Here is a 27,881-nt window from a genome sequence, read left to right on the forward strand (position 1 = left end):
CTGCATTAGTATTGTATGAGGAAAATGACTCCAAAGAAAAGTCTTGAAACAAGTTGATTTACACTGGAATTTTTTTTTTCACTTGTTTTAAGAAAAAGAAGGAAGATTAAATGACATCTTAAGATGGGTATTGTTTGCAGTGAGCTGTCCATGGTTTTCAATAGTGGCTTCTGCTTATTATAGTACTTCAGTACTCCATCTCACTCATGGATCCTCTGTCCTGCAGTTTGCCACCAAGCGGCCATCCAACAAGGAGCTCTCCAGCAGTAACTCCTCACTGAGTTCCACGTCGGAGACGGCCAATGAGTCGACGTCACCCAACACGCCTGAGGCTGCACCGCGGGCGCGCAGGAGGGTAAGGGTGCTATTGCAATCCATCCTACTGTAACACACTGCCTGCCAACCCACAACTCTCTCTACTATTGTTGGTAGACAGATAATGATGATAGAAGTTATCAGTTATTACAATTTCTGTAAATACCAAACCCATTCGCCTATGAAAAGAAACAAAGAAACAAACTATATGCATAGTAATCCATGAGATACAGAACATAAGGAAGCAAAGAACATTGCGAGCATCTATCATGTGTTTCAGGGCTACAAATAATTAGCCTATTTTCTATCCATCTGACTGAATTGCATGATTTTCCCCCAGGGCGGCATGTCAGTGGACTCCATCACGGACCTGGACGACAACCAGTCCCGCCTGCTGGAGGCGCTGCAGCTCTCTCTGCCCGCCGAGACGCCCAGTAAAAAGGAGAAGCACCGGGACAAGCGGCTCAGCCTCAACCCCATCTACCGCCAGGTGCCCCGGGTGGTGGACAGCTGCTGTCAGCACCTGGAGAAATATGGTGAATATCTACTTTACAGTGGCAGCCATCACTGATGTTCCTCCAGTCCTTCATCTATCCTGCGTTACTGATGCAACAAATGCTGTAAACCACTATTTCCTGAATTGTTTACAGAGTATAACACAAATCCAATGTTTCTCATTCAATTGGTTCCCAAGCCATTACATGCTGCTGTTGTTATTTTTCCACTGGGAGCAAAAGCAAAAGTGAATGCTTCTATAATGATATAGATCTTTGTCATAAGGAAGCACTTTACCCTAGGCTTAAAAAGTACTTTGTGATGGAGCATTAGAGGATGCAGAATTGCACTCAGCCCCTCTGTGTTTAACCAATCTTTAGAGCAATTTGTCACTCGGAGTCTTTCTCTTACACTTAATCAATTCATGTTTTTTGTTTCTTCTTCTTCTTCTTCTTCTTCTTCTTCTTCTTCTTCTGTACAGGTTTGCAGACAGTGGGGATCTTTAGAGTGGGAAGCTCCAAGAAGAGAGTCCGACAGGTGAGACCTCATGTAACATACATTTGATGGACTTTTTTTTATCCAAAGCACCTCACAATACCATAGATATATATATTCTTAGTATGGGAAGCCCCTGTGGGAATCAAACCACAGACATTTTAGTGATACAACACACACATACAGTGTACACTACACCTAGTTTCCTAAAAGAAATGAAAAGAGAGTTAATTTCACATCGTTTTCAGTTATTTCCTGCTTTTCAGCCTTTATTCTGTGAAGCTTTTCATGAATAGCAAATGCACTTCACCTAGCCCACTTGGCATGCTGCCATATTGCATAACCTAATATCCCCCATTTTGTTTTCCATCCATGAATGGCAACACCAACAAACAAAAGGCCCTTCTATGAATAGATATGACAGCGAGACACCAGAACGCGTCTTTCTGTTGCATTCACCATCTTATTAATGTAAGTGGCCTCCATTCAAGAGCCGGGCCTTTCTTAAGCCACAGATGCAGCTCTCGCACACACGGGCGTGCGTGCGCACACACACATACACACACACACACACACACACACACACACACACACACACCTACACACACACACACACACACACACACACACGCAAACATACAAATAACGCACACTCATACTGATGACAAAGAGATACAGCTGGCCCTAATGCTGCATTTGTTATTCAAACCATTTTTTTTTACTTACAAACACACAGAAATACACACAGATATGGACACACACAGATATGGACAAACACATATCTATATAGTATATAAATGTGCAGTAGTAATGGATGAGTCCGCCTACACAAGATGCTTTCATTATGTGTTATCTTTGGCTTTAGCAGCTACATACGAATAGAATACAGTAAAGCTAGAGTTAATTAGAGTTAAGTGTTATGGAATAATCAGTGAACACAATATCATTTTTGCTAAATCTCCTTTTTTACACTTGATTTTCATCACTGACATCCAGTTCCAGCAGTTTGGGGATACAGTGTGCGCTCAGAGGCATTTTAACTGTTGGTAACTTGGTTATTAAGGGAGGAAAGAACCTTATTTATTCACTTCCACAAGTCATGTTTTTCAAACCGGTCTGGGGATTTGAACCTCCCAGTCACAAGTAGACTTCTGTAACCTTCAGGTGAATATCGCGCTCTCAGTTTAAAGTGGCAAATCAGGAAATCTGTGTTTTGTTTTTCAAACAGTGATGTCTTTTTCCTTGGATTTTCTGTCGATGGATTTTTCTGCAGTTTGAGTTTCTGCAGGTGGCGCTCTGTTCTTTGTCTGTTCAGCCATGGTGGCTATCGCTGCTCATGCTAACTACCCAGTTGTTCTTCTATTTACTAAAAAATAAACTTTGCTGCTGCTGGAAATGGAAAATGCATCACTTCCTGTGTGCCAGACAATTTTTCCCGGGAAAGACCTACCAGACACCGGGTGTTTAGAAAAACTTCCATGAACTGTGTTTAGGTTGAATCACCACTGTGTTATATCAATCAGCGCTAGAAAGAAGCAAAATCAACATTTATTCACATGAAAATTTTGCAATTATTACTTTAAAGTCCTCGTATGTTTTGCATGTCTTCCTATATGACTAAGGGCCATGTAGTTCATACACTGCGGAAGTTGAGAATACTCCTCCACTCCCTCTGTTTGAACAGCTCTTCACTTTACCGTTGCAGATCTTATCTGACACTCTCTCAGCCGAATCAACATTCATGAAAGCTTGTTGCGGTCTTGAATGCCGGTGTTTTGTTTGCCAAGCCTTTTTCTTCTTTGAAGGGAAATTCCCTGGTTAAAAGGACATATTTTCATACCTGATCTGGTTCAGGGATCACAATGGAATTAGACTATAAAAATACACCCTGTGTGACAGCATTCATTTGGTAACTCGCCACATGATTTTTGCTGATTCAACACACCTATTACAATAACCCTGTGAAGATCAGTGACACTACAAAAAATGTGAAACTGCATTGGAAACACGTTGATATTTCTTATTTTTCTTATGCATCTTATTTTTCTAATCTTTTTCTCCATTAGCAGACTTTTTGACTTGTTTTAAGAAAAATAAGATTGTAAAACTGAATATGCGACTGACTTACTTGTTACGACAATTTTTTTAACAGTGTAGATACAGTGAACTGGGTCCAAATGATAGTATGTTAATTTCTATCAAATTAATATAAGACTAATATGACCCATCTAACTCTATTAAAATATATACTTTATAACAGTAGTTTTGTATTATAAACTAGGAAATGAAATAGATCGTATTAACATGGCACAATTCCCTGTAGATCCACAAAAAGAGAGAAACATATCTGATATGATATCTGCTGGTCTGGCCTGGCCTGATGTTGGCCAGTATCAACTTTTATGCGTTTGCCTTCACAAAGTGTCAACACACTGTAACATGATAAGAATGAACCACTTTATTAAGTTGAACTGTAATGTTAAAAGGAGTAAAGTGAGACAGGTAGAAGCGCGAGCGAGTGAGCTGTTCCCGGATAGCCCATGTGCATCTGTCATGGTGGACAATAGACTCTTTAATCCCGTGGAAGTCAAGCAAGAGTCAGATTGCAGATGAGAGACTGACTGGTAAAACTAGTTTGGACTGAGAGCATACCAGGTCACTTAGAGGACCAATTGGGTGCATCGTTTCTGAATCAAATATCTCAAACTCCTTCTTCCCCTCTGTCCATCTCTTGCTTTCTCTCTCTTTCCCTTTCTCTTCGTCTCTCTTTCAGCTGCGCGAGGAGTTTGATCGCGGGGTAGATGTCCCGCTGGATGAGGAGTACAGCGTCCATGATGTGGCCGCTCTGCTGAAGGAGTTCCTCAGGGACATGCCCGACCCTCTCCTCACCAAGGAGCTCTACACCGCCTTCATCAACACCATGCGTGAGCTCAACGGTCCCTTTCTTTTCCTTTACACCTTCGCTTCTCCCCTTCCTTCTCTTTCTTCGGTTCCTCACCATTAAAATCCAGGTGCCACCCTGAACACCATGTATGTTCTCTATCATCTGCCTGTCCATTCTTCTTATTCATTGTCATCTTCTTTCTCCCCCTCATCCTGATCTACGTTGCAGTGTTGGACCCGGACGAGCAGCAGAGTGTGACCCAGCTACTGATCTACCTGCTCCCAGCATGCAACAGTGACACTCTCCACCGCCTCTTGGAGTTCCTGTCCACCGTGGCCGACCACGCCCACGACCGGCAAGACAAAGACGGACAGGAGGTGAGTGCTAGTTTCCAAAGCAAAAAATGGCCCCCTCCTGGTTTAACATTATTACTTCTTTGACACCTATCCTACAGTGTTGACCATGTTCATTAACTTACATAACACCTTCAGCCTGTGCTAACCAACACACAGACTCCACAGTGTGAATGAGCAGCTCTCTAGCATTTTGTTTGCCTTGTGCTTCTACCTCACTGGGAGGGAGCTGGCAGAGAAGTGACAGGAATCACTTTGTTTGGTTGGTGTAAACACATATTTCCCTGTGCTTGTCAAGCCTCTTAACAGTAACAGCATTGATGCGGGATCACTAAACAGGTTCTCTTTGATTATCACATCAATTATGATCCGCAAGGTTGAACCTACTCCAGATCAGTGGTGTGGTAATTACCAGTGACTGGGTTGAAGTGAGAGACGCTCAGCTTTTGAATTAACGGCCGTATAATGCACAGGGGAAACGCTAAATATTCTAGTGCTAGAGATAAGATAAAAAGATACCATGAAGTACAATAAGGTCACTATAAACTCACTGAGTACCACAGACACACTCCAAGTGCCTATAGGAATATCAGAAGATTATTATAGAGATTTTCTGTTAGGGGAAGGCTGCGGTTGTACATCCAAACCTTTCCATGGATAAATAAAGACTGAAATAAAGTCACATGAATGTGACGACGATCACGAGAGATCACACTGTATCACTGTAATACTTCACAACTTCAAAAAATCATGAGAGCTCAAAGACAAGAGACACACTGTATACCTAGACTTAATCTACAAAACTCTGAATTAGAATATTACCCTCAGATTACAAATGCAATTCCTAATTTTGCTGTATTCTACTAAAGAAATTAGTGTTTAAAATTAGTTTTTTTTTGGCTTGAAAACACTAGATACTGAGTTGAGGTTGTGGTAGAGGCAGAACAGTTATACCATCATGACCTGTGATCAAGGTTCTGCATGGTTCACATAGTGCTGTGTTCTGCCTTCCAGTCCAATACACTTCCTCTGGCCTTCTATACTTTCCCATTCAACTGTGTGTGTGTGTGTGTACGTGAGTGTGTGTGAGAGAGAGAGAGAGAAAGAGAGAGTGTTGTTGTTAGTGTTTGCCTATGTGCGTAAATGGACACAAGTCTATGTTTGTGCATGTGCATGTATGCACGAGTGTGTGTGTGTGTGTGTGTGTGTGTTTTCCCCTCATGACTCCCCGGCTCTAGTATCTGTATCTGAGATCGTGACAGGAAGTCGGAGCATTTCGCGCTCGGGCGGGAACAACACATCGACACTTTTTTTTTGGCGCTTGTGGTTCCCATCGCTCCTTTGGGACTGGGAGAGGAGAGGGAGGAAACTGGGAGAGAAGCACAGGAGGGAAAACTGTCCAAGCTTTTAACGACTGATACTACGATTCAAAACGCCCCTTCCTTTTATGTTTAAAAGCTATATTTCAACTGTAGACAAATACTAGAAAAAATTAGGGACACTTACTCTTTTCGTGAAGTACACTAAATCCAGGTAAAAGCCATTATTCCTTATTGATTTCCCTTATTAAATCTATACCAATCACATAGGAGGCGATGTAGATAAAGAGAAGCAGACGAGTTAGAGAAGGATTCTTAAGCTTTGAGACAATTGAGATGCAAAAAGGGGTGCAACTCAATATCAGGAAGCTTATTTAGAGGCAGCCATAATACTCTATAGTTTCAATGTGGACAAAGCCCTGATGACAATCTTTTATCCGTCTTTTACCAAAGTCTGAGACAGGTGAAGGAGAGGAAAAGAGAGAGGGCAAGAGTGAGAAGAGGAGGAAGGGAGAGGGGAGAAAAACAAGAGAGGCAGATGGATGGATGATGGAGTGGAGGAGGAAGGAGAGGGAAGAAGAGAGAGTCATGAGGGAAGGAGAGGAAACAGGGCCATGGTCTCCAAGGACCGCGTAATCCCACCACAACACACAGTGACGTCGTCTTGACTCGGTCACAGTCAGTCCTGCACTATTTCAGGGTCTGAAACACAGGATGCACACACACACACACACACACATTACAATATTTGTGAGGATTTCCATTGACTGCATTTATTCCCCAAGCCCGAATATTCCCACATTATACATACCTAACCTTGACAACTACCTGACCTTCTTAGGTTAAACATAAAAAGTGGCCTCGGTTTCATTGCATTACTTACCCTACTGGGTGTAGTATAGCTCTTCCAAGATGTTTTTCCAGTCTAAACGTTCAAGGCAAGTAAATCCCTAAACCATTGCAGGAACTCTTTGATTCCATGGTCCAATCTGTAACTGCCGGCTTTGTTTACATTGTGATTTAATCGATTAAAGATGTTTTTTCCACTTTTAAATTTGCTTTCTGAGCTTAAAAGACTCTGATGCGAGAGAGATCTTTAAAGCTTATTTTCCATCTACAAGTCAAACCCTTCAAGAACATGTGTGAACGTACCCAAAATGTAGATGGTCAAAGGTTGTCTAGATTGTCTAGAATAGAGCAAAAATATCTAAAATCCAGGTGTAAATGCACCCAAGAGGCATTGAAGATCCAATGACCTAAAAAAATTCCTGGAGGTGGTCAGAGAGGCTTTTAGCCACATTAACAACAAAGTGTAAACACCATGTGTCTCTAAACCAAATATAGCAATTATGGAACAGGATCCAACCAGGAAGTGCATAGTAACCAAGTGGCAAGCAGCTCGGATAGTAACATTCTTGCCAAAAATGGATTGTCAAGAAAGTTTAATGGATGGAAAAGTTCTGAGAGGAAGTGACATGTGCAGCAATCTGCATTTTGTGAGGAAAAAGAGAAATCCGATTTCAATGTGTATATAGCATACAGCATGTATACCGGTGTCATTTAGAGTTGTAGCCCATTCACTTCTGTCTGTCTAGTTTCCATTTCCTTCAATCATTTTGCAATGAATGCTGTATGTAATTAAGTTGTTAACATTTACTTGTCAATTTTGAATACAAACTTCAAACTTGAAATTAACTGCTGTCCCGGCTAACAAAGACGCCCTAAACGAGAAGACATGGATGTGACAGTAAAGTTTGTAAGGTGACACGTTTATGAGGGATTATTTCCTGGAGGAGACTTCCATTTCTTCCTGTGGGTGTCAGCTGATTGACAGTAAGCAGAGCGTTACATCATGCAGCGCTGATATGAAAACACTCGACTCTGGCACAACGAAGCAATGATAAAACAGAAACTGACAAGCGCAAATGAATGCTTTGTGTTTACCGTGATGGATTGTCTGTCTCCGTGGAAGTTGTTTTTCATACTGTACTTCTGAAGGGAGGAATCAAGCCCTGATCTCTCTACTTTAACCCTTTATTGTCTGGTGATGCGGAACGAGTTTGAATCCAAATCCCTGCTTTCGAATTTCAGATGACGGGGAACAAGATGACGTCCCTGAACCTGGCCACCATCTTCGGCCCCAACCTGCTCCACAAGCAGAAGAGCTCGGACAAGGAGTTCAGTGTCCAGAGTTCGGCCCGAGCGGAGGAGAGCACCGCCGTCATCGCAGTGCTGCAGAGGATGATCGCCAGCTGCCAGGCCCTCTTCCTGGTCAGTCTAGGCTCATTGGGCGTGTGTGTGTGTGTGTGTTTGTTTACAATTTTCATCCTCACTTCCTCCTTTGATTTGTCTTTGTCCCTCCGTTACACACACCCACGCTCATTCACTCCCTGACACGCATTGTCCCTCTCACATTCCTGCGCGGGCTTAAAGTAAGACAATCCCGCCGGTTTAGCAGACAATGGTTGCGTCTTAGAGAGACAGACGGGACGACAAAGAAAGGAGGAGAAGTGAGAGAGAAAGTGAGACGGAGAGAAAGATGACAGATGGATGAGAAGGAGTGTGTTTTGTAAGCAAGAAAAGAAACAAAGAGGAGATAGAGAGACAACAAGACCAGTGGGCGGGTTGTTGTTGATATTAGGTGTATTTGCGGCCAAGCTTAGAGTTGCAAGTCCCATTGGAGTTCCACATCAGAGGGAAGCTTTGAATTGGTGCCAAAGGGATTAACTGGCTCCACTGTTGTCCTGATTTGACCACAGACTTCTGTCAGAATGGTCCCTGAACTTTCTTAAAAATACTCTGACCTCTTGATGTGACTGAAGTTGCTTGACACAGTGGCACCAACAGTCCTGTTCTAAAACTGCGGGCACCTCCCTTTTTGATGGAACATGCCAAAGCTAAAAGTATTTCATTTCGTGAATGCATTTTAAAGCTGCAATAAGCAAAATTTCCGACCACTAGAGGGCAGTGGTGGAAAGTAACTAAGTACATTTACTCAAGTACTGTACTTAAGTACAATTCTGAGATACTTTACTTCAGTATTTCCATTTGATGCTACTTTATGCTTCCACTCCACTACATTTCAGAGGGAAATATTGTACTTTCTACTCCACTACATTTATTTGACAGCTTTAGTTACTTTTCAGATGGAGATTTGACACAATGGATAATATAACAAGCGTTTAAAATACAACACATTGGTAAAGATTAAACCAAAAAGCAGTGTGTAGTCTGGGTCACATTTCAGATGTCTATGAGTTGTTAACAGCTCCACCAAATAGTGATTTTTCCCTCTAAACCTCACATGGTTTCATTTCAATAAATGTTCAAATGATCCAATATTTCAACAAAAATCAAAGATTAGAGAAAAAGTCCAAAAACTGAAAACAGATTTGTGTATCAGAACTTTGTTTTTTTCTTCTTTCCTCTCCCATTAATCATCTCATGACCCCTGAGATTTATCTGGTGACCCTTTGGAGGGGCTTATGTACTTTTACTTAAGCAGGATTTTTCATGCAGGACTTTTACTTGTAATGGAGCATTTTTACATTGCTGTATTGGTACTTTTACTTAAGTAAAGGATCTGAGTACTTCTTCCACCACTGCTAAAGGGTGACAGAAACTGCAACACATTTGTAAATAAATTCACAGCAAAGCCACTGCACTACGGAGGCCTACCAAGGACTCACATTGCAAAGCACCATGCATAAAGGCTAATAGCTAAGCTAACCATACCAACGGAGAAGTCTCACCGGTCGGTTACCAGTCTTGCTTTGCCAGAACTTTCTCCCGCTGAAGGTTACATGTCCCACAGTACAAGTGAAGAGGTATAATTTCAGGAATCTGAGGGGGAGAGTCCCACTTTTAAACAGTGAGGGAGGAGCCAAACTAGCTTAAAAAAAATGAAAAGCTACTGAATGGACCGGGAGGAGCTTTGTTCTGGTGCGGAATTTGACAACAAGCTTTAGAAAAGAGGTGCAGCAACACAGCTGGCCCATGTGTGTGGATATATTGGTTTATATTATGTCTCAACGAAATCTCCACATAGCACACATTAGTTTCAGGATTGGTTGTAAGGTCTGATATCGCTTATTGCGGCTTTAAATCATATCCAACCATTTTGTTTTCCACTGATACTTCCTGATCTTGCAGTTGTTACAACATCATGTTTTCTTTCCTCCTCAGACTTTACCGTTTTACCATTTATTGTTAGCTCCGCCAAGGAGGTTATGTATTCGGTGCCGTTGCCGTTGTCTGTCTGTTTGTCAGCAGGATTACGGAAAAACTACTGGCCTGATTTTCATGAAACTTCGTGGAAGGGTGTAGCATGGGCCAAGGAGGAACCCAGTAAATTTTGGAGCGGATCCGGATCCGACTCACGAACAAGCAATAATAGCACGAACCTTGGAGGAGGTCTGCGCTCTCCGAGTGCCCTTCTAGTTTCTGAATGTTATCTTGAAGAATTTTATGACAGAATAGCACAATCTCTAAGGGAAGTCATTGCAGTCATTCGCTTGCAACTAAGTCAACAATGAACATCGAACATTTTTTTCCCAGATACTTGAACTTTTTCCAAGATAAAGTAGAGAATTCTGGCATGAAATCCTTCATATGGTGATGCGTCAGAAGAGGTCCTGATTTTGCACGGATCACTGCTTCGTCAGTTCTTTTGTTCCTTTCTGTTCCTGGGATTGTCAGCAGTGCAGACAGGCACTCCAGGTCATTTCAGGTCTGAAACCTTATACCGTAATGTTTTGTAATCTGCCACTGCCGTTCCCTGAGGCTTACATTCCTGCAGTAAGCCAATGAAGACTTATTAATCGTATGTAGTGAATTGGGACGGACCTGCTCAGTCTTGGTGAGCAGAAACAGATTTGTAAACATCTGAAGTTACATGAATTATGTCTAAAAGTTGTTTTATAACCCTCTGAAGGCTCAGAGTTTATCAAAGTTATGGCAAAGTCTGTCACTCACAGACAGTAGGTATTTGGACGGGGTTCAACTTGTGTCAACGCATTACCGCATTATAATCCACAATGTTAGATGAGCAAAAATTCAATTAATCAGCTGAAGAGAAGATTAAGGACTAATGTTAACTAGAAGTGCACTGGAAACACAGTCAGCTTGCCAAACATGCATTCAAGGAATTAAATCCTGCCACAAGCTGTTTTTCCCTTGTAACCACCTTCATAATCCTTGTGTCTCTCCTATTATTCCTTTGCTAAGATTAGGCTGTCAGCACCAACATGCACTTTAGGCCGCTGCGCCACCAGGGCAACCCTCCATTCTTTGTGTTTATGAAGAGAAAATTAGGGTGGAAAAAAAGTGGGCAATATGTTTTTTAATGAAAATAGGATGAATGAAAAGGAAATGCTGCAAGAGATCCACGTTTGATAAGGGCCTATCTGGATTCATGGTCTGTTAGGTAGCAGAGGCAGGAGGTTTACCCATTAGAAGTTCATTTTATTGTCACACAGCCTGGCCACTGGAATTTGTTCAGTACAGGAGGGAAATCAGTTTCAACATCTTTAAATAGGGGTCCACAACCTCTGTTTAGAAGGGGATCAGGTCAGAAAATTCCTGAATCCCCAGATTTCAAATGCAAGAAAATTGTTGTTCTTCTAAGCAGATTGATAGTAACTGCATAGGTAGAGCATGATTTTATAGTGACTTCTTTTTTAATTTCAAGGACTCTGCTGCACTCTGATGCTCCTGTCGACCTGTTTGCCTGTAAAGTTGCTTGTTTAGGTGTGTTTTATTAACAGTTAACATGTCTTGCTTTGTACGTGTTGGCGATTGTTTAGGTGCCTCCTGATCTGCAGAACGAGGTTTTGATGAGTCTGTTGGAGACTGATCCGGATGTGGTGGACTACCTGCTGAGGCGAAAAGCATCACAGTGAGTTACAGATATGGAGATGCATGCATGTGTGTGGTCAGACTCTTTCTCTGTTGAGTTCACTGTAACTCATACAGATATACTCTCTCTATCCTCCCTCATGTCCCTCTTTCATCCCTATTTTGATCCATCATCACCTGCAGGAGTCCAGACCTGCTGCAGTCAGAGGAGCCCTTCACCCTGAGCGAGCGCCGCTCCTCCAGTGACTCCAACAAGGTGTCCAGCGGCGAGGTCTCCCCTTACGACAACAACTCGCCAATCCTGAGTGAGCGTAGAGGAGAACCGGGGAGCCCAGGGAGCGAGCCGCTCTTCCGTGTCCCAGAACAGTACACCCTGGTGGGGCAAGTGGCCGGCCGGGGCAGGGAGCCTGGAGCCAACGCCTGGGCTGCCAAAGGTGAGTCTTAAAGTGCCTGTGGCTTACAGTAATAGGTTTGATCTGACGTGGTTTAATTGAGACTGTGCAAATTACGATATTTTTATGGTCAAAGCACTATCTATTTCATTCATGCAGGCAATGTACATTGAGCAATATAGATCTGTACAAACACAATATACAGAAATGCAGGTACAAGCAGATATTTTACTTTGGGGTTACCTGAGTATGTATGGTTTTTAAGGGTGCTTGTAGATGTTGTGATTGCATTACGATCATGATAATTCTGATGATAATCTTGATGGTGAGGAGGAGGAAGAGGAGGGTGACCCTTCTCTTTTGTTTCCATCAGACACCATATTAGAAGAGCATGCTAACATTTGGGGGGCGTGGCACACCACCCTGAAACCAACACTCAAGGACCAATCATACACAGGTAAACGGCTTAGATGAAATCACAGTAGTTGATTGGTCACGCAGAATTTTATTATCATAGTACTGATATTGGATATTTAACCAAAAAATACAGTAGTAGTATTACGCCAATAAAAGTAGTTTAATTTACCTAGAATGTAAAAAAAACCCAATTCACTTGAAACTCCCCCTCACATCAAGAAGAGGAATTGTGTATTTCTTTATGTATTTATCAAAAGCAATTAATTCCACTGACATTATTGATGTTCTCTTTTTTCCAGGTTCCCATGGCAACATGTCAGAGGGAAGCTCCCGCAGCTCGCAGGAGGGTCTTGACGGTCTCCACGGCGACGGCCGGCAGCAGCCAATGGTACGACGGACTCAGACTGTGTCCGGCATCGCCGAATGCAGACCCCACCCTCCTGTGACCAGGGTGTGTTCCAGCCCTCACGTAGAGGCGGGGCGGCCGCGCCTCCAGCTCAACCTCAACCCCTCTGCGCCGTCGCACCTCAACAGCCAATCGGGCGCCTCTGAGGGCCCCCTGCGAGGAACCGGACACACACTTAACCCCGCCTCCAGACCTCAAGGGTTGCCGAACATTGCTGACGATGGCCCCGCGACGCTCAACGATAGCCGCTTTCCCCCCCCTTATAACGCTCAACACCGACTGGCAAGTTCTCAGACTTCACCTCAACTCGCGACGGCTCAGCGGCCCCCTCTGCAGCCCGGGAGGTCAGTTGCAACTGACTCGGCCTCGACGACAGAGGCCCAAATGGTGCCGATGAGCCCAGAGTGGCAGGACTGGCAGAGGGACCGGTGGCAGATCTGGCAGCTGCTGTCCTCGGACAATGCTGACACTCTGCCTGAGACGTTGGTGTGAGCGTGGACCATGGACTCCAGTTAACCTGAAATTCTACAGAGAATCCGCTCCACCAGCCAACCAATGGCACGATCAAAACACATGCTAAAACCCCCTTTCTCCCTTGACAATCACTCCGGATCCTTACCCTCTTACCATCAATCCCTCCCTCCATTCGCACCATATTCACCTGTCCTCCCATCTGGTTTTCTCTCCATTTGCCTTCCATCCATTGGTCCAGCCTGCCTTCCCTCCAAGTATCCATCCATCCTTTGCTCCATCATTTGTTTATCACCGATTCCATCCATCCATCCATCTCTTCCTTTCCTTCACCCACGCCTTCCGTCCTTTTCCTACACCTTCGCGCCATGGCGTTTGTTTACGTGTGCAGCTGCTGCCTTACATAGACTTTTTACATTCAAGAGCCACTAGTATTTCTTGTTTTCTACGGAACTACAGTTGATGTTCAGAGATCGCTGCTGTTCCTCGCCCACATTTGTTTTCTCCACAATTATATCTTGAGTTGGAAACATAAAAAAAAAACTGCCCACCAGAAATACCTCAAAAGTTACGTTGGAACTTATCTGTTCCCGACTTTTCTGAATGTTACCATGACCATACCTTCTTTCTGAGTGAGTTTAATATTCATATCTCAAAGATAGAGAGGTAACAGATAATAGGAAAGAACAAAAGTTTGTTTCTTCACTTGGTTGTTTTGTTTGACCTTTTCATTTCATCATTCTTTTTTTTTTGTACCGTCCAGACACGAAGTTGTACGCATTAGTAATTGCTGCTAAATGTAGAATTTTTGTGTGCGTACTGGTAATGTAGCTCAGCCACAGCTGTGTGAGAAGATCAAATGTCGAGTTGCGTTCAAGGGAAAGACCATTTGTCAACAGTTTGTACATATACAAATATAAATGTAAATTTAAATGTAAAGTATATACTTTGTCAATCTACCTAAAAGTAAGTCAGCCCTTTAATAGGCAGTCTAAATGTTGTTTATGTCAGACTGCTGGTTTTTTTCTTTAATATTGAATGTAAAATGCCTCACTTCTGTTAAAATGCTTAGACCTAACTATAAAGCACTAGGCTAGAAGTTTGCTTTGATGTGCTCTTGCCACCTGCACTGCAGGAATCATGTGCCAAAGTCTCTTCTTTTACTTCAGGATATTTATCGTACAGTTGTGTTTGTCTATTTGACTCAATTGTTAATTTCTAAGAAGCCTCAAGAACTTGGGTAAGTGACAGGAGTTTAAGCATTTCAGTACAGGAGCCTCAGTCATAAAAATGTTGGTCGTAGGATCATTTTTCCAGTTGTTTGTACCTGATTCATGAAAATAACTCAGTGAGTTAAACTGCACACACACATTTCTCTATAAATTAAGATTAAGCTTCAGTAAGCCATGTAATAAATGTCCTAAAGGAACTGTCATCCATCCAGGCCTTTTCCTTTTTTCAAAGCAGTGTGTCCATGCAAATATTTCATTGCAGTATACAGTATAGGAGTCTCACATCTCTAAGATGTGTGGATGTCAGATATTTGTCAGCCAAATAGTATTTTCCAAATGATTATTAACATTTTTTAACCTGCTTGGAAGGCCAGATGGGATTTACTGCATCAGGAGATTTCAAATAGTGTCAAGTTGTCAATCACAGAAAAGTATACTAAATTGACATAGAAATGTTTTGAATAGAAATGATTTTATAAACTTTTCGGCTTTCATTGCATCATTTTGTATGGCACACTATGCATCTGGTTAAGACAAACACAAGAATTATTTGGGAAATTTGACCCAAGTTTGACCAAAGTCAAATCAGTAAATGGACTACAATTTAGAATTTAAAATGTGGAATAACAATATTTCCATTAATTTCTGCTTAAAGTATGCACATTTCTAAAATCAAATGTGATCAAAATACATTTTTATCAGTAAGGCTCCAGATCCAGGATGGTCTTATTTACAACATACTTACAGGTGCATATGTATGATGATATCAAGCGGTCCATTGGATATTGTTATCCTTCCCACACTAGACTGAATATTAAAACTGGTTGCAGACTGCCATTCCCTGTCTGAGAGGCTTGATAAATGTGGACACCAATATTTTTCTTTATTATATCAAAGAAAATAAAAGAATGGAGGTAGGAAGTGAAGCAGTGATCAGCCATAGGATTCTAGTGATACTGTTATGGATTTTAGATTTTTAATCCGACTGAGGTGCTGAAATTAAACACAAAAAAGTAGTTTGCTCTTATTTTTCCTCATCAAATCCAATCCAATGTTGTGGCTGAATAAGGTGGGATCAAAATTTGTGATTATCTGTCATTTTATAGCGTCTACACCCATGACAAAACCTGCCCAAATCTTCTCAAATGTCATAGTCAAGTGGGTATTTGCTGGCAAATATTTCACATTTTCTCAAGTTGTGGTATGATATTTGCTCTTTTTTAGCCACTTCAGCATTCAATCTCTTGACACATGATATATATATTTTTTACATGTCTTTGATTTGTTTGTCACCTGTATGTGAGACAATGGAATAAGAGCATTGCAACCGCAAGAATGTTGACTTGGAAAGATTGTGGCAAGGTTGTGGCGCCATCTATTGTCAGACCGTGTACTATTAGCATAACGATACAGCCAGTCTTCATTGTTTCCATGGTGAAAAAACAGTTTATTAAACAGGATCCATCTGTGTTTAAATTAGAATTGATGCTTACAGTAGTTTGTGATTATAAGCACCTTTTTCTGTATATCTGTATGTGTGGAGTTAAACGTGCCATAGGTATTGCCCTTAAAAATTTGTTTTCCATACATTGCTCAAGTTCATGAGTTAATAGTTCATATTTTGTGAACATTTTTGTATTACTTTGTTGTCTGTTGAGTATTGTAATATATAAATACAATGTAACAGTTTTTTTTTATTCAAAAAAAAAAAGAAAAAAGGAAAAAAAGAATCACCAAACTTGTATGGCCCAAGGTTTGTTTCCCCAAAGCATCTTGGCTCTAAGATTATCTTTGTCTTGTTGACTTCACTATGAAACTAAGATTAACTTAGTGCTATGGTGTTTTTGTATTGTTTTGTTTGTGGTGGGGTAAACTGGGTCCAAGTTGTGATGGAATGTCTGGTAACTGCTTTTGTACTGCGTGTCGTCATCAATATGCTACGATGGAATTAAACATGATAAAGTTTACTCTTGCTGTTGGAGTGAATGCTTTAGGAAGTTTTAAATTTGACGCAGATCTATAATCAAGGTCCTGTAGTAAATACCAGGCTTGAAGGAAGCCACTGTCTGCATGTTTGGATGTGTGGCACTAGTAATGAGACCCATGCTCTCTCCGAATTGTGTACAGTACATAGTATACTAACTCTATTGTACACTGTAGATAGATAAATGGAGAGATACTTTATTTAATCAAGAGGGAATTCAATTGTCACAGCAGCAACCCGCACTTTAGAGACTTGTTAAATAAACAACATAACAAAACATTATAATTAGGCTAATGAATAATAAAAACACTATATTTCTCCCCTGCCTATTAATATGTTAACATATGACACAGTTTTCTCCTCAGTAAACACTGTGTACCGCCCATATGACATAGTATAGTATGAGATTGTTTAGTATATCATAGCACAGTATGTCATAGCATGGTATATTATAATAATGTAAGTCTAAATATAGTATATAGTAGTGCAGTATGTCATGGTATAGTATTTAACATCATGGTATGTCATAGTACAGAATGGTAAAATGTAATATTTAACATTATAGTATGTCGTAGTATAACATGCTATGCTGAATTATAGTATGTTATAGTACAGTATGCCATAGTATAGCATATATTATAATAGTTATATTACAGTGTTATAGTATAGTATGTCATAGTAGAGAATGGTATAATGTAATCTTTAACATTATAGTATGTCATAACATATCATAGTCAAAGTACAGTATTACATAGTAGCCCTACAGTATGTTTTAGTATAGTATGTCATAGTACAGTATGTTATAGAATGTCATAGTACAGTACGTAACATTATATTATGTCATAGTATAGTATATCATAGTCATAATATATCATATTATATAATGTAACAGTATGATAGTGAAGTATTTCAAAGCATACAATACCACATTAAGGTATGTCATAGTAAAGTGTCAACTGGTACAGTGTAGTACAGTAACATAGTATAGTATATCATAATATACTATGATATACTATGTCATAGTAGAGTATATCATTATATATTATCCTTGTAGAGTGTGTCATAATACAATATAAGAAAATATATAGAGATCCTGGAACTGGACTGTCTGGCACCATCCATCACATGATGTTGGAAAGTCTGGATGCCTGGTGCCAACTTAGATTAACATTTATTGACAGGAAAATGTGTTGTAGTAATCCAAATTAAATTGCAAGATGTTTTTTCATTTAATTATTTTTTCTTGTCTAAGCACTGTGCTAGTGCAAATGTTTCTGGTGTGTAACTGGGACAGCAGGTGTTGTGTGTTAACTGAGTCCTCAGTGTCTTTGGAAGCCCCTCCCCTTCCTCTTTAAACAAGGGGGGAAATGTACTGTGTGGTTTGGGGGTGGCTGGAACATTTTCTGCTGGTGTGTGGCTCACCATTAGTGTTTGTGTGCTGTGCTTGCTGCAGTGTAGTTTTTCCTTAGTGACCCACTGCTGTCTCTCTGTCTCGCTCAGACACACACACACACACACACACACACACACTGGGCACACTAGCTAATTGAGTTTTTCCTTTCATAAAAGATACATGGAACATTATGTGTTTTTTTTTTCTTTTGAAGATGTTTTCATTAAGAATTGAAGAGGCGTTTCTCATTTTAAAAATTAAAGGCTTACTACATGCAAATTAAAATTTTGATTCAAAACTGAAGAGACAAACTCTACATGGTTCTTCTATTTTTGGAAGAACCACGTACCGTTAAAAATAAGAGTTATTTAATATAATTTATTTGTGTGGTTGGCATCTCGGCCGACCCTTGGTAACTAAAAAGTAAAAGTAAAGAATTGAATAACTGTGGACTCAAAGTATATTCTTCTTTATGAATGCACTTATTGATCCCAAGTAAATTGAGCGATTAACACGTGCCGATATTTCACAAGGAACTGTGACTAAGGCGATGTGAGCGTGGAAGTGTGAGGTAAAGACTTCATCCACATGACCTTTGACCCTTTGGCTTGAGATGGGGGAAAAAAAGCAGACAAGCAGCTCTGACTCGGACTGTAAATGTCAAACCGAGGCGTGAGCGGGCGTTTTCATCCAGGACTGCCAGTCAGAAACCTCACAGAGCGGGGCCGTGGCGGTCGGGCTGCGGTGCATAAACCCCTTATTATACCTGAAAAATACATGTCTGCGAGTGAAGCGGTGCAAAGGAAAAGCGCAGGCAGCGGTCTACTGAGCAGTGGGAAAAAATGTCATACGGTCGGATGAGTCACCCCCCCCCCCCCCATCCCGTGTGTACAGGCCAGAAGAAGTCTAGAGATTAGATTTATTTATTTCCCTCTCTGAACCCCATAAAGAACAAGGTAAATGCAAATAAATGCAAAGCTATTCAGGTTCATCCTTTGGTGTAGCAATTCTCCACGGGATCTTGCAGGATGACAAAGCCCCCGTTAGCCACTGAATGGTTTGATGAGCATGTAAATGATGCCACACAATATGCACAGTCACCAGCTCTCAACCTGACTGAGCATTTATGGGTGGTTATGCAGCAGTGCCTGACACAGCATTTTCCACCACCACCATCACCAAGACACCAAATGATGGCATTTCTTGTGGAAAAACAGTGTCACAGCCCTCCAGAAACCGAAGCTGAAGCTGCTCTGGTGGCCCATTGTGGCCCAGCACCCTATTAAGACACTTGATGTTTGTGTTTCTTTGATTTTTTTTCCTGGACTTCTCCTTCCCAGCAGTTTGAATCTTTTTCATTTCGGGAACACTGTCCTTAATTGAACCAGTCTGTGACAGTGGAAAAACTCATCTGGAACACTTTACAATACAAAAAAACTAAGAATTCTCTGTGGTGCTTTTAGTGCATTTGGTGTAACGTCCCTGTTTTACCACTAGAGGTCAATCTAGAGCCTTGAATATAGAGTTATGAAGTTTCATATGGTCGCCAATGCCCCTCAAGGCCGAATGAACTATTATTTCTCTTTTTCCATTGCATATCTCCCAAACCACAATTGATAACGAATGAAAACCTTACAATATCTAAATGACACAAACTAGTTTGGCTGGTAGGAGACCAGAGGAGTGAAGTCTGAGCTAAAAAGAAGCAGAAAAAAAGGCAGAAGTGTGAGACCTGTGGTGATGCTAATGGTTCTGTGATGGAGAAAGAGAGAGAGAGAGACAAGAAAAAGGAATGAAAAAACAAGAGATTAAAAGATTTCATGGCTTTTGGCTTTAATTCTCCTCAACCCGGCCTGGTGGCAAATTGAATCACCTTACAGGCCCGAGAGAGCTGAAATGAAGCGCTTGCAGACCATTAGACACATTCTGAAAGGTAATGGATTAGCAGTCAGGTGTGTTACCCGTGAATGTGTGTGTGTGTGTGTGTGTGACTGATGGAGGGTGAGAGATAATGATTGAAGTAGAGACACAAAGACAGCATGTGCGGTATGAACACTGGGCTTTTTCCTCCTAATGAACTGAGGGAATAATGAGAATAAAGTCAATCCCTCAGTATCAGTAACAATGGACTTCTAGAGAAAAACCCCCAAGTTTTGATCATCCATCTGTCCTTTTTCTAGCCGCTTATCCGACTGTAAAGAGTTTTGAAAGAGTTTTGATCAACTCTTTCCAACCTATCTATCTGTCTGTTCAGCCTTGGTGGCTATCACTGCTCACGCTAACTACCCAGTTCTTCTTCTGTTTATTCCAAATGAAACCGCAATGTAAAACGATTTTTCCCACCTACCAGACACTGAGTGTTTAGAACAGCAAAGCTAAAAACTTGATGTAGTGTTATAGTTGGATAATAGCAGAAAATGGACACTTATTTATATGCAAATGCTGAAAATTATTACTTAGTTCCAATCTGGAGTGTAGCATGCACTATATTAGCAAGATTGTCCCACTATTGGCTTTTATTTCATTAGATTGGTTCTCTCTTGTCTTCTCTTTTTGTCTTGACATAGACTGGTATTACATGACATAATGGTTTTAAATCCATTATGATTCAGTAAAATGGGCAGGTATTCTGAGTTACAGTCAGTATTTGAAAGTTTGATGAGATCATTTTCCATCAGCGAGACTTACGTTTTAAGAATCTATGTTTATAGACCCAAAATTGGCAAACTAAAAAAAATGATTGGGCGTTTAATTGATGTTAGTATTGCATGCCTGTGACATGGGATGATTGAAGAAGTTTGAAGAGTAACAACAGAAATAATAATAATAGCAACAGCAGCAGCAGGAATAGAAGAAGAAAAGAGGATTACTTGGAAAATAATTGGATTTCTTTTCTGGCATATCCCATGTAGATACACACACACGGTAACCTAAGGACCTTTTCATTAGCTGCAGCTCTTCATTCCCTGTCGTCTGCTCCCTGCTTCCACTTAACTCTCCCACCCTGTGTGACTGAGGAACTGCAATCCAATTCCAGTTTTCATTCCTCAACAATAACAATTAAGCGTTTTACTGTGTACTGTGTGTCACTGATGGTGTATGAAATGAGCGTGCTGTGTTTTCCTCAAAGAACTTCTGATTAATTGTAATCAGTGTGCTTGAAGGCGTGGAGGCAGCGTTTTTCTTTTCTTTTTTTTTTTTTTTCAGATATTGTACTCTGGGTGCGCTTCTTTTATCTTCTTTTGTCCTCGCTTTGTCTTTTTTCTGGAGGGAAGCCTGATTTTAAATGGAATTTCGTGGACCATGACAACAAAACAAAGCCGCTTTACTTCAGTGGCTAATGACTTGGCCCCAAGTAATATTACCCAGCTGGCCAAACTAAAAGAAAAATTGTCAGAAATATACACATGCACACACACAAATAGGTGAATACGACACACACACACTTGTCATTTCCAATACAGTTCAGCACTACTCCTAGAGGGACTACATATTCAGGCATGTCAACAAATAAAATGTGTGTATTTCAGTGGGTTTTTATCACAATGTGGATGTGCATGTGTGCTGGTGCATGTTTTATGACACAAACATTTGAGCAGTGTATGCATAAGACTCTATCACATACACACACACACACACACACACACACACACACACACACACACACACACCCTGAGAGGAATTTGTACCCAGAAGGTCCTCATTAGCAGGCAGGATTCAGTCTCATCATGTTGCCCCATGCAGTCCAACAAAATGACTGGCCCGAAGATGCAAATGTTAGGAAAAGCAAAAAAAAAGGTTCCTGCCCAGAATTTGTCCAACTCTATTCATCATCACTGAATAAATAACATCACTGCCTGAGAAAATGAATACACACGCTAAATCGATCATTGATAGAAGACTACCAAAAGACGTTTGGTCAACAAATAATAATAAACCTTATTTATATAGCACTTTACTACAGAACAGTTTACAAAGTTCTTCACAGTATATAAAATGGCAAGATAGTAAAAATTAGTACCACAAAACAAATAGTAGATAATATCATAACACAAAATAAGGCATGAAGTAGATAATTACTATAAAGCGAGACAAAGCAAAACACAATAAAATAAACATAAAATAGAAAGAAAATTGAATCTAATTAAACAACTTTACAAAGTGCTTACGGAACAGTAAAAGTAGGCTAAGGACCGAACAGACCAAAAACTATAAAAACTATAGAAAGTGAAGACAAACAATATTTCAAATGTCCATTTTTTCCATGCTGAAAACACCCGATGAGTTAAGATGACTGTGACTAATCTGCTATATGAATGTCATGGCAACTCGAAAATACTGATGAACTGTCCAAGAGGTGATGTTAGCTTCAGGCCTTTACTTCACACAGGGCTTGACTACTGCAGTAGAGCTGTGTAGCCAGAAGATGGCTTATACTTAGCAGTGTGTGTGTGTGTGTGTGGGATGTGCACTGGTGTGTGTGTAACCTTGTGACAGGAGGACAAGAGAAGTAGTCCAACCGACCGTGACATGTTCTCATCTGCCCTTAGGGGGGGAAACGCACACATGTTCACACAGATGAAAACACCCACACCCACACACACACACATACACATATACACGCACAGCCATTTGCAGTAGCTATATGCACAGTAACCCTATACAGCAATTGGCCTAGCTGTGGACCGCATGGCCCAGTTCACACTGACAGTAAAATTGCCACAATCAATTTGTTATTTCCGTTCAACCGCATCAATACTTCTAACAAGGTCATGCTTCGTTGTTTTCTGTGCTGGCAAGCAATGATCTCCCTGGCAGAGAGAATGATCGCATTAGAAATGTCTGCATCGAGCTGGCAATAGACACGAGTTGAACAGACAAGTTGTGTAAAGAGTTGATCAATGCCTTTTGGCGAGTTGCTGAATCTGTTCTTTTCTTTGATTCAATCGCATTACAGATGGTTTTCATTGCTGAAGCATAGCCACAATCAGTAATGAATCCCCTGCAAAAGACAATGAGAAAAACATTATTGGTCAGTCTGACTAAAGTTTATCAGGCACAGTGTAAGAAAACTCTGATCTGTTACTTTATCTTCTGAGAAAAATATGTTTCAGATGTTTGACTTATCAGACGCACACTTACTCCATCCATACAGCACACACACACACACACACACATGCACAAACACAAATGAAGCCAGATGTGAGGGAGATCAAACTGAAGTCTGCTGACCTAGAACAGTGTGTTTTCGCTCCATATCCTGTAAATGTGTGTGCCCAGTGATTCAAAGGTGTGTGTGTGTGTGTGTGTGTGTGTGTGCATGTGTGTGAGAGAGGGTGAGTGACAGAGACAGCTTTATTAGTCATTCATAAATTTAGCTGAATAAATTTTAGTAGTTGAATAAAACATTTCAATTATAAATTGCAGATGAAGTGTTCACTTTCGGGGCTGTTAAATAAGTGAGTTAAGTCCAGCCCAGTTTAAATATGCGTTGGTTTTAATTAGCATGAGTGTCACCACTTATAAACGTTAAACTTTACTTTAAAAGGTTTCTAGCTCTGTGTCAACCTCCAGCATCATGTGTGCATGTTCCTCAGAGGTGTGAGGTGCCTTCATATAAACATTTTCTCATAAAAAAGCTTAGATTTATGGCTATTATGAAATATGGACACCTGTAGAAAATACTACCATAGATATAGCTTATTTTTTGGATCTTTAAAATGAATTGTATGTATATTTTTGTATATAATAAAAAAAATACATCACCTAAATGTCACATCTTGGTAACTTCGGGGTGATAGAAAACTTTCCCTGTCGTATTTACCCCCTTGTTTGTATCGTTCATGTGCGCTCAGCTCTACTCCCTCATATTTCCTACAGCACTTGAAGGCAGCACGATAGCTCCAACACGAACATGCAGCATTATGCCGCCGCTGCGATGATGTTAGCAAAACTGACACGTCTTGCAGTGATGTTATTCCTAGCGCTACCAAATAAATGAATCAAGATGTGGCATTTGGTCGCATCTGCTTCAAGGGACTTTGTTGTCTTGCTACTTTTTTAGCCCCACTTCTACATTTCTGTTCTGCTGCTTTTCCACCCAGACTCTCACACACACACACACACACACACACACACACACGCACACATACACACTTTTTTTTCTTCCTTTTCTATTGGTGTTGCTTGGCTCAACCAGGCCATCCTTGACTTGGTATATGGTATATTTAAAAAAAAAAAAAAAAAAAATCATTATTCAATATTAAAAAACACAGATTATTAAACCCTGTGAAATGTTACGACTATTTCTCATGTTGTCTGAGTAGGAGTCACATATTTCAAACAGTGTATATCTCTATTCTGCTTTGTTTTGGTGCACAATCTGAAAACAAAATGACCTTTAAAACTCCATATGAAATGAAGATCCAAGAATATTGTTTTTATAGATGAGCTTCTAAGTCCGCTTGCCAGCTGGTTTATGTTGAATCCTACTCCGTGGTGTGTGTGTAGTCAGCTTTTGGCACAGCGTCGCAGCTGACCATTTGGCTTCCATTGACACCGTGTGCAGCTGTCACTTTACCTCTCGCTCACCTGCTTGGTGCTGAAGCCAGAACACATGGTCATATTTAGAGGAAACAGGACCTGGTGCAATGCTATTGTAGCCGTATCCAGGCTTAGTGCTGGTAAAAGCCCTAGTGAGGTTTCTCCTTTTGGCTCTATGGACCTGGAGGGGTTTGATTTCTCATGAGTGACAACTAGTCCCAGTGCGGTCTTTAACACTAATATGACATGCTTAATATCATTGATTATAGCGATATTACCCCAGAGGTTTTAACCACATACACGGAAAAAGTTTCCAATGCGTTACGGCCTTCAGAGTCAATTGGGTGGAACGTTCACCGAGAAGTGAGTTATTTCTCAAGTGTCAAACTAACTGCTGTGGGTTCGCAGTAAAACAAGTCAAATCATCACATTTCACTCGTAATGATATAATTTCATCTGTGTAGCACTTTGGGTAAGTTGTAAAGCGATGTAAAAGGAACAGAACAAAACAATCTCAAAGTGCAATTTCCTGTTTGAGGGCTTCTGTGTGTGTGTGTGTGAGAGAGAGAGAGAACTAGCCTCTCTCACTCTCTCACTCTCTCTCTCCCTCTCTCTCTCTCTCTCTCTCTCTCTCTCTCGATATTGACATAACCAGGACCCACTTGTCCCCAAAGCACCTTATCAAATCATTGACTTGTAATAGCACAAGAGGGATATCAGTGCTCAGGTGTTTCTGTCAAACTCAGAGTTGAGACAGCAAACACACCGCCTTCATGCCTGAAATTGCACTTGACATTTGAGGTTGTTATTTTAGAAAAAGGCGATCAGAGGTATTTATGATGTCAGCGAGGTGTGTGGGCGTGTGTCTGTCTGTCAAAGAGATCTGGCTGTGTGTGTGTGTGTGTGTGTCTGCATGCTTGGGTAGGTTACTTTCAAAGTATTCCCATAAGTAATTCTCTCATTTTTCACAAGTGTCTGTAATCAGTATACAACATTTTTTTAATGTAATGGAACAGAATGCAGTTACATAACACTCTTACAGGTACTCCGTTACTACCTAAACCTGTGTGTGTGTGTGTGTGTGTGTGTGCCTGTGACATCACATGATTAATTACGCGGATGACACGCAAATTTAGATCTCCCTCTCTCCCGATGATTTAAGCCCTGTGGAAACACTGATTAAAATGCATTAAGGACATTAATATATGGATGGACCAAAATTCCTTGCAACTAAATAGTGACAATACAGAAGTTATTATTTTAGGTGCAAAAGCAAAGAGACAGGAAATTGCAGCCTACCTCAGTTCCTTTTCTCTGGAGAGCAAAGAACATGCTAGGAATCTTGATGTAATCATAGATGCTGATCTTCACTGTCATATCAATAATGTCACAAGATCAGCTTTCTATCACCTCAAAAATGTTTCAAAAATTAGAGGCTTTCTGTCTAAATCGGATGCTGAGAAACTGGTACATGCCTTTGTCACAAGCAGACTCGACTATTGCAATGGTCTCTTTTCTGGACTCCCCAAAAAAACTGTTAGGTGACTACAGCTTATACAGAATGCTGCTGCACGAATTTTAACCAGGACCAAGAAAAACGCACACATTACACCCGTTCTTAAATCCTTGCATTGGCTTCCAGTAAATGTTAGAATTGATTTTAAAATCCTCCTACTTGTCTACAAGACTCTGAATGGCCCTGCTCCACATTATATTAAGGAATTGCTTGTGCCATATCAACCGACAAGAAGCCTCAGATCATCAGCCAGTGGTCTCCTTGTTGTTCCCCGTGTGCGCTCTAAAGCAGGAGAAGCTGCATTTAGTTTTTATGCTCCAAACCGATGGGAATGGAAACCGATGGAATGCCTTGCCAAGTGACATTAGATATGCCCCAACGCTTAGTTCTTTTAAAAGTAGACTTAAAACATTTCTTTTTACTGTTGTTTTTAACTAGGTCTTTTGACTTAACACACCAATGTTGCGTTTTTAGAGCAAATGTCTGCTCCTGTTTTACCTGAATTTATATGCACTTTAAATTATATTTGTATGTTTTTATGTATGATGATATGTATGTTCGTATTTTATTTTATTATACATGCATTGCTCATGCATTGCTGCATGAAATGTACTCTACAAATAAATTTGACTTGACATGTTGCAAAAGACTGCATAATTAGTGATCCTGTTCTTCCTCTTCTAATCCTCTGGGGCAAAATGCATCCAAACACATCTGTACATATTGCACTTGTGTCTGTATGAGTCTCTCTCTCACTCTCTTTAAAGTCACTTTGGACGTTGAGATTGACGTCCGCTCCCCTCTTTCACTTATAATCAATGTGCAATCAGGCCCACATCTAATTCAGAGGCTATTAAGTAGCCGGCCTCACTAATGGTTTCTAGCAGAGATAATACACTGATTGAAGCCGAGCGATCCTCATCTACTCTGTTAGGAACGTTTGCACGCACACATTATTTGGGGCCCGTGCCTAATTGCACATTATGAAAAGACATTAGGGGAATCCTACTAAAAGCCGCGAAGCATTAAATGTCAAGTTCATTAACAGTCTTCCATCAGTAGTTGAGCGGCTCTCTAATCAGTGTCCGTTATGCTGTCGGACTGTCCAAAGTTAGATTTAATGGAGATTGGACACACAGTGGTCATTCCAAATGTAGACCTGTATCTAGTGCTGATGTCGGGTGAATGGTTTTTACACATTTCTAATGCAATTGGACATTGGTGATGTAACCAAAATGGGGTTATGTCACCAAAAAGACAGATTTTCAGGAATGCATGAAAACAGTCCTATTTCTAGAATGACATTTTGAAATGATATAATGGGTTTTGAATGGATTTCACAGGACCTTGTTTAAGGAAATTTACCAGATTACATAAAGGACCATGTGAATTTAGGACTAAGTGAAACAAAAAAAATAAAACAAACAAACACAGTTACTACAGTTATGGGGTTTTCATGACAGTCCTAATATATTAGATTCTTTCTCTTGACCCAATCAATGACAATAAACATTCCTAAATCCTAACCTGAATTAAAAAAAGATGATGAAGAAGTCCAATTTAGCTCTGAAATTATTTGGAATCCTGTGAAATTTTGTTTGCTTCACTCATTGACATTCAGCAGAACCAAAGGGCTCCTGGCATGGCCCGGCTATGAGATATGAATCAGTGATGCATTATTCAACGTGGTTAACATTATTAGGGATGGTACGAGGAGGCTCAAAATACCACAGAGATTCAAGGATGGAGAAGCGGATGTTTTGAAAGGTTTACTTATCCGAAGTTTAGTTTGGGAAAGTTGAATCCCCTG

At 40.7% G+C, this 27,881-nt stretch overlaps 1 protein-coding gene across 1 annotated transcript in view; it reads left to right on the plus strand.

The window, feature by feature from the left end:
• The window catches only part of LOC139650831 (rho GTPase-activating protein 6-like), a 77,682-nt gene extending 64,258 nt beyond the window's left edge, over positions 1-13,424 (plus strand). Inside the window, exons 5-15 of the mRNA XM_071527613.1 lie at positions 227-355; positions 656-851; positions 1,292-1,347; positions 4,079-4,229; positions 4,418-4,566; positions 7,953-8,132; positions 11,666-11,757; positions 11,901-12,151; positions 12,495-12,566; positions 12,826-13,084; positions 13,169-13,424. Of these exons, the coding sequence (XP_071383714.1) occupies positions 227-355; positions 656-851; positions 1,292-1,347; positions 4,079-4,229; positions 4,418-4,566; positions 7,953-8,132; positions 11,666-11,757; positions 11,901-12,151; positions 12,495-12,566; positions 12,826-13,084; positions 13,169-13,424 (1,791 nt within the window). The remainder of the gene's footprint in view (positions 1-226; positions 356-655; positions 852-1,291; positions 1,348-4,078; positions 4,230-4,417; positions 4,567-7,952; positions 8,133-11,665; positions 11,758-11,900; positions 12,152-12,494; positions 12,567-12,825; positions 13,085-13,168) is intronic.
• The last annotated feature ends 14,457 nt before the right edge of the window (positions 13,425-27,881 follow it).

The sequence above is a fragment of the Centroberyx affinis genome, unplaced genomic scaffold (assembly GCF_046629955.1).
Source record: "Centroberyx affinis isolate AG114_WGS23_722 - 3 ecotype Tasmania unplaced genomic scaffold, CSIRO-AGI_Caff_v1 ptg001547l_1, whole genome shotgun sequence".
Classification (NCBI taxonomy): domain Eukaryota; kingdom Metazoa; phylum Chordata; class Actinopteri; order Beryciformes; family Berycidae; genus Centroberyx; species Centroberyx affinis.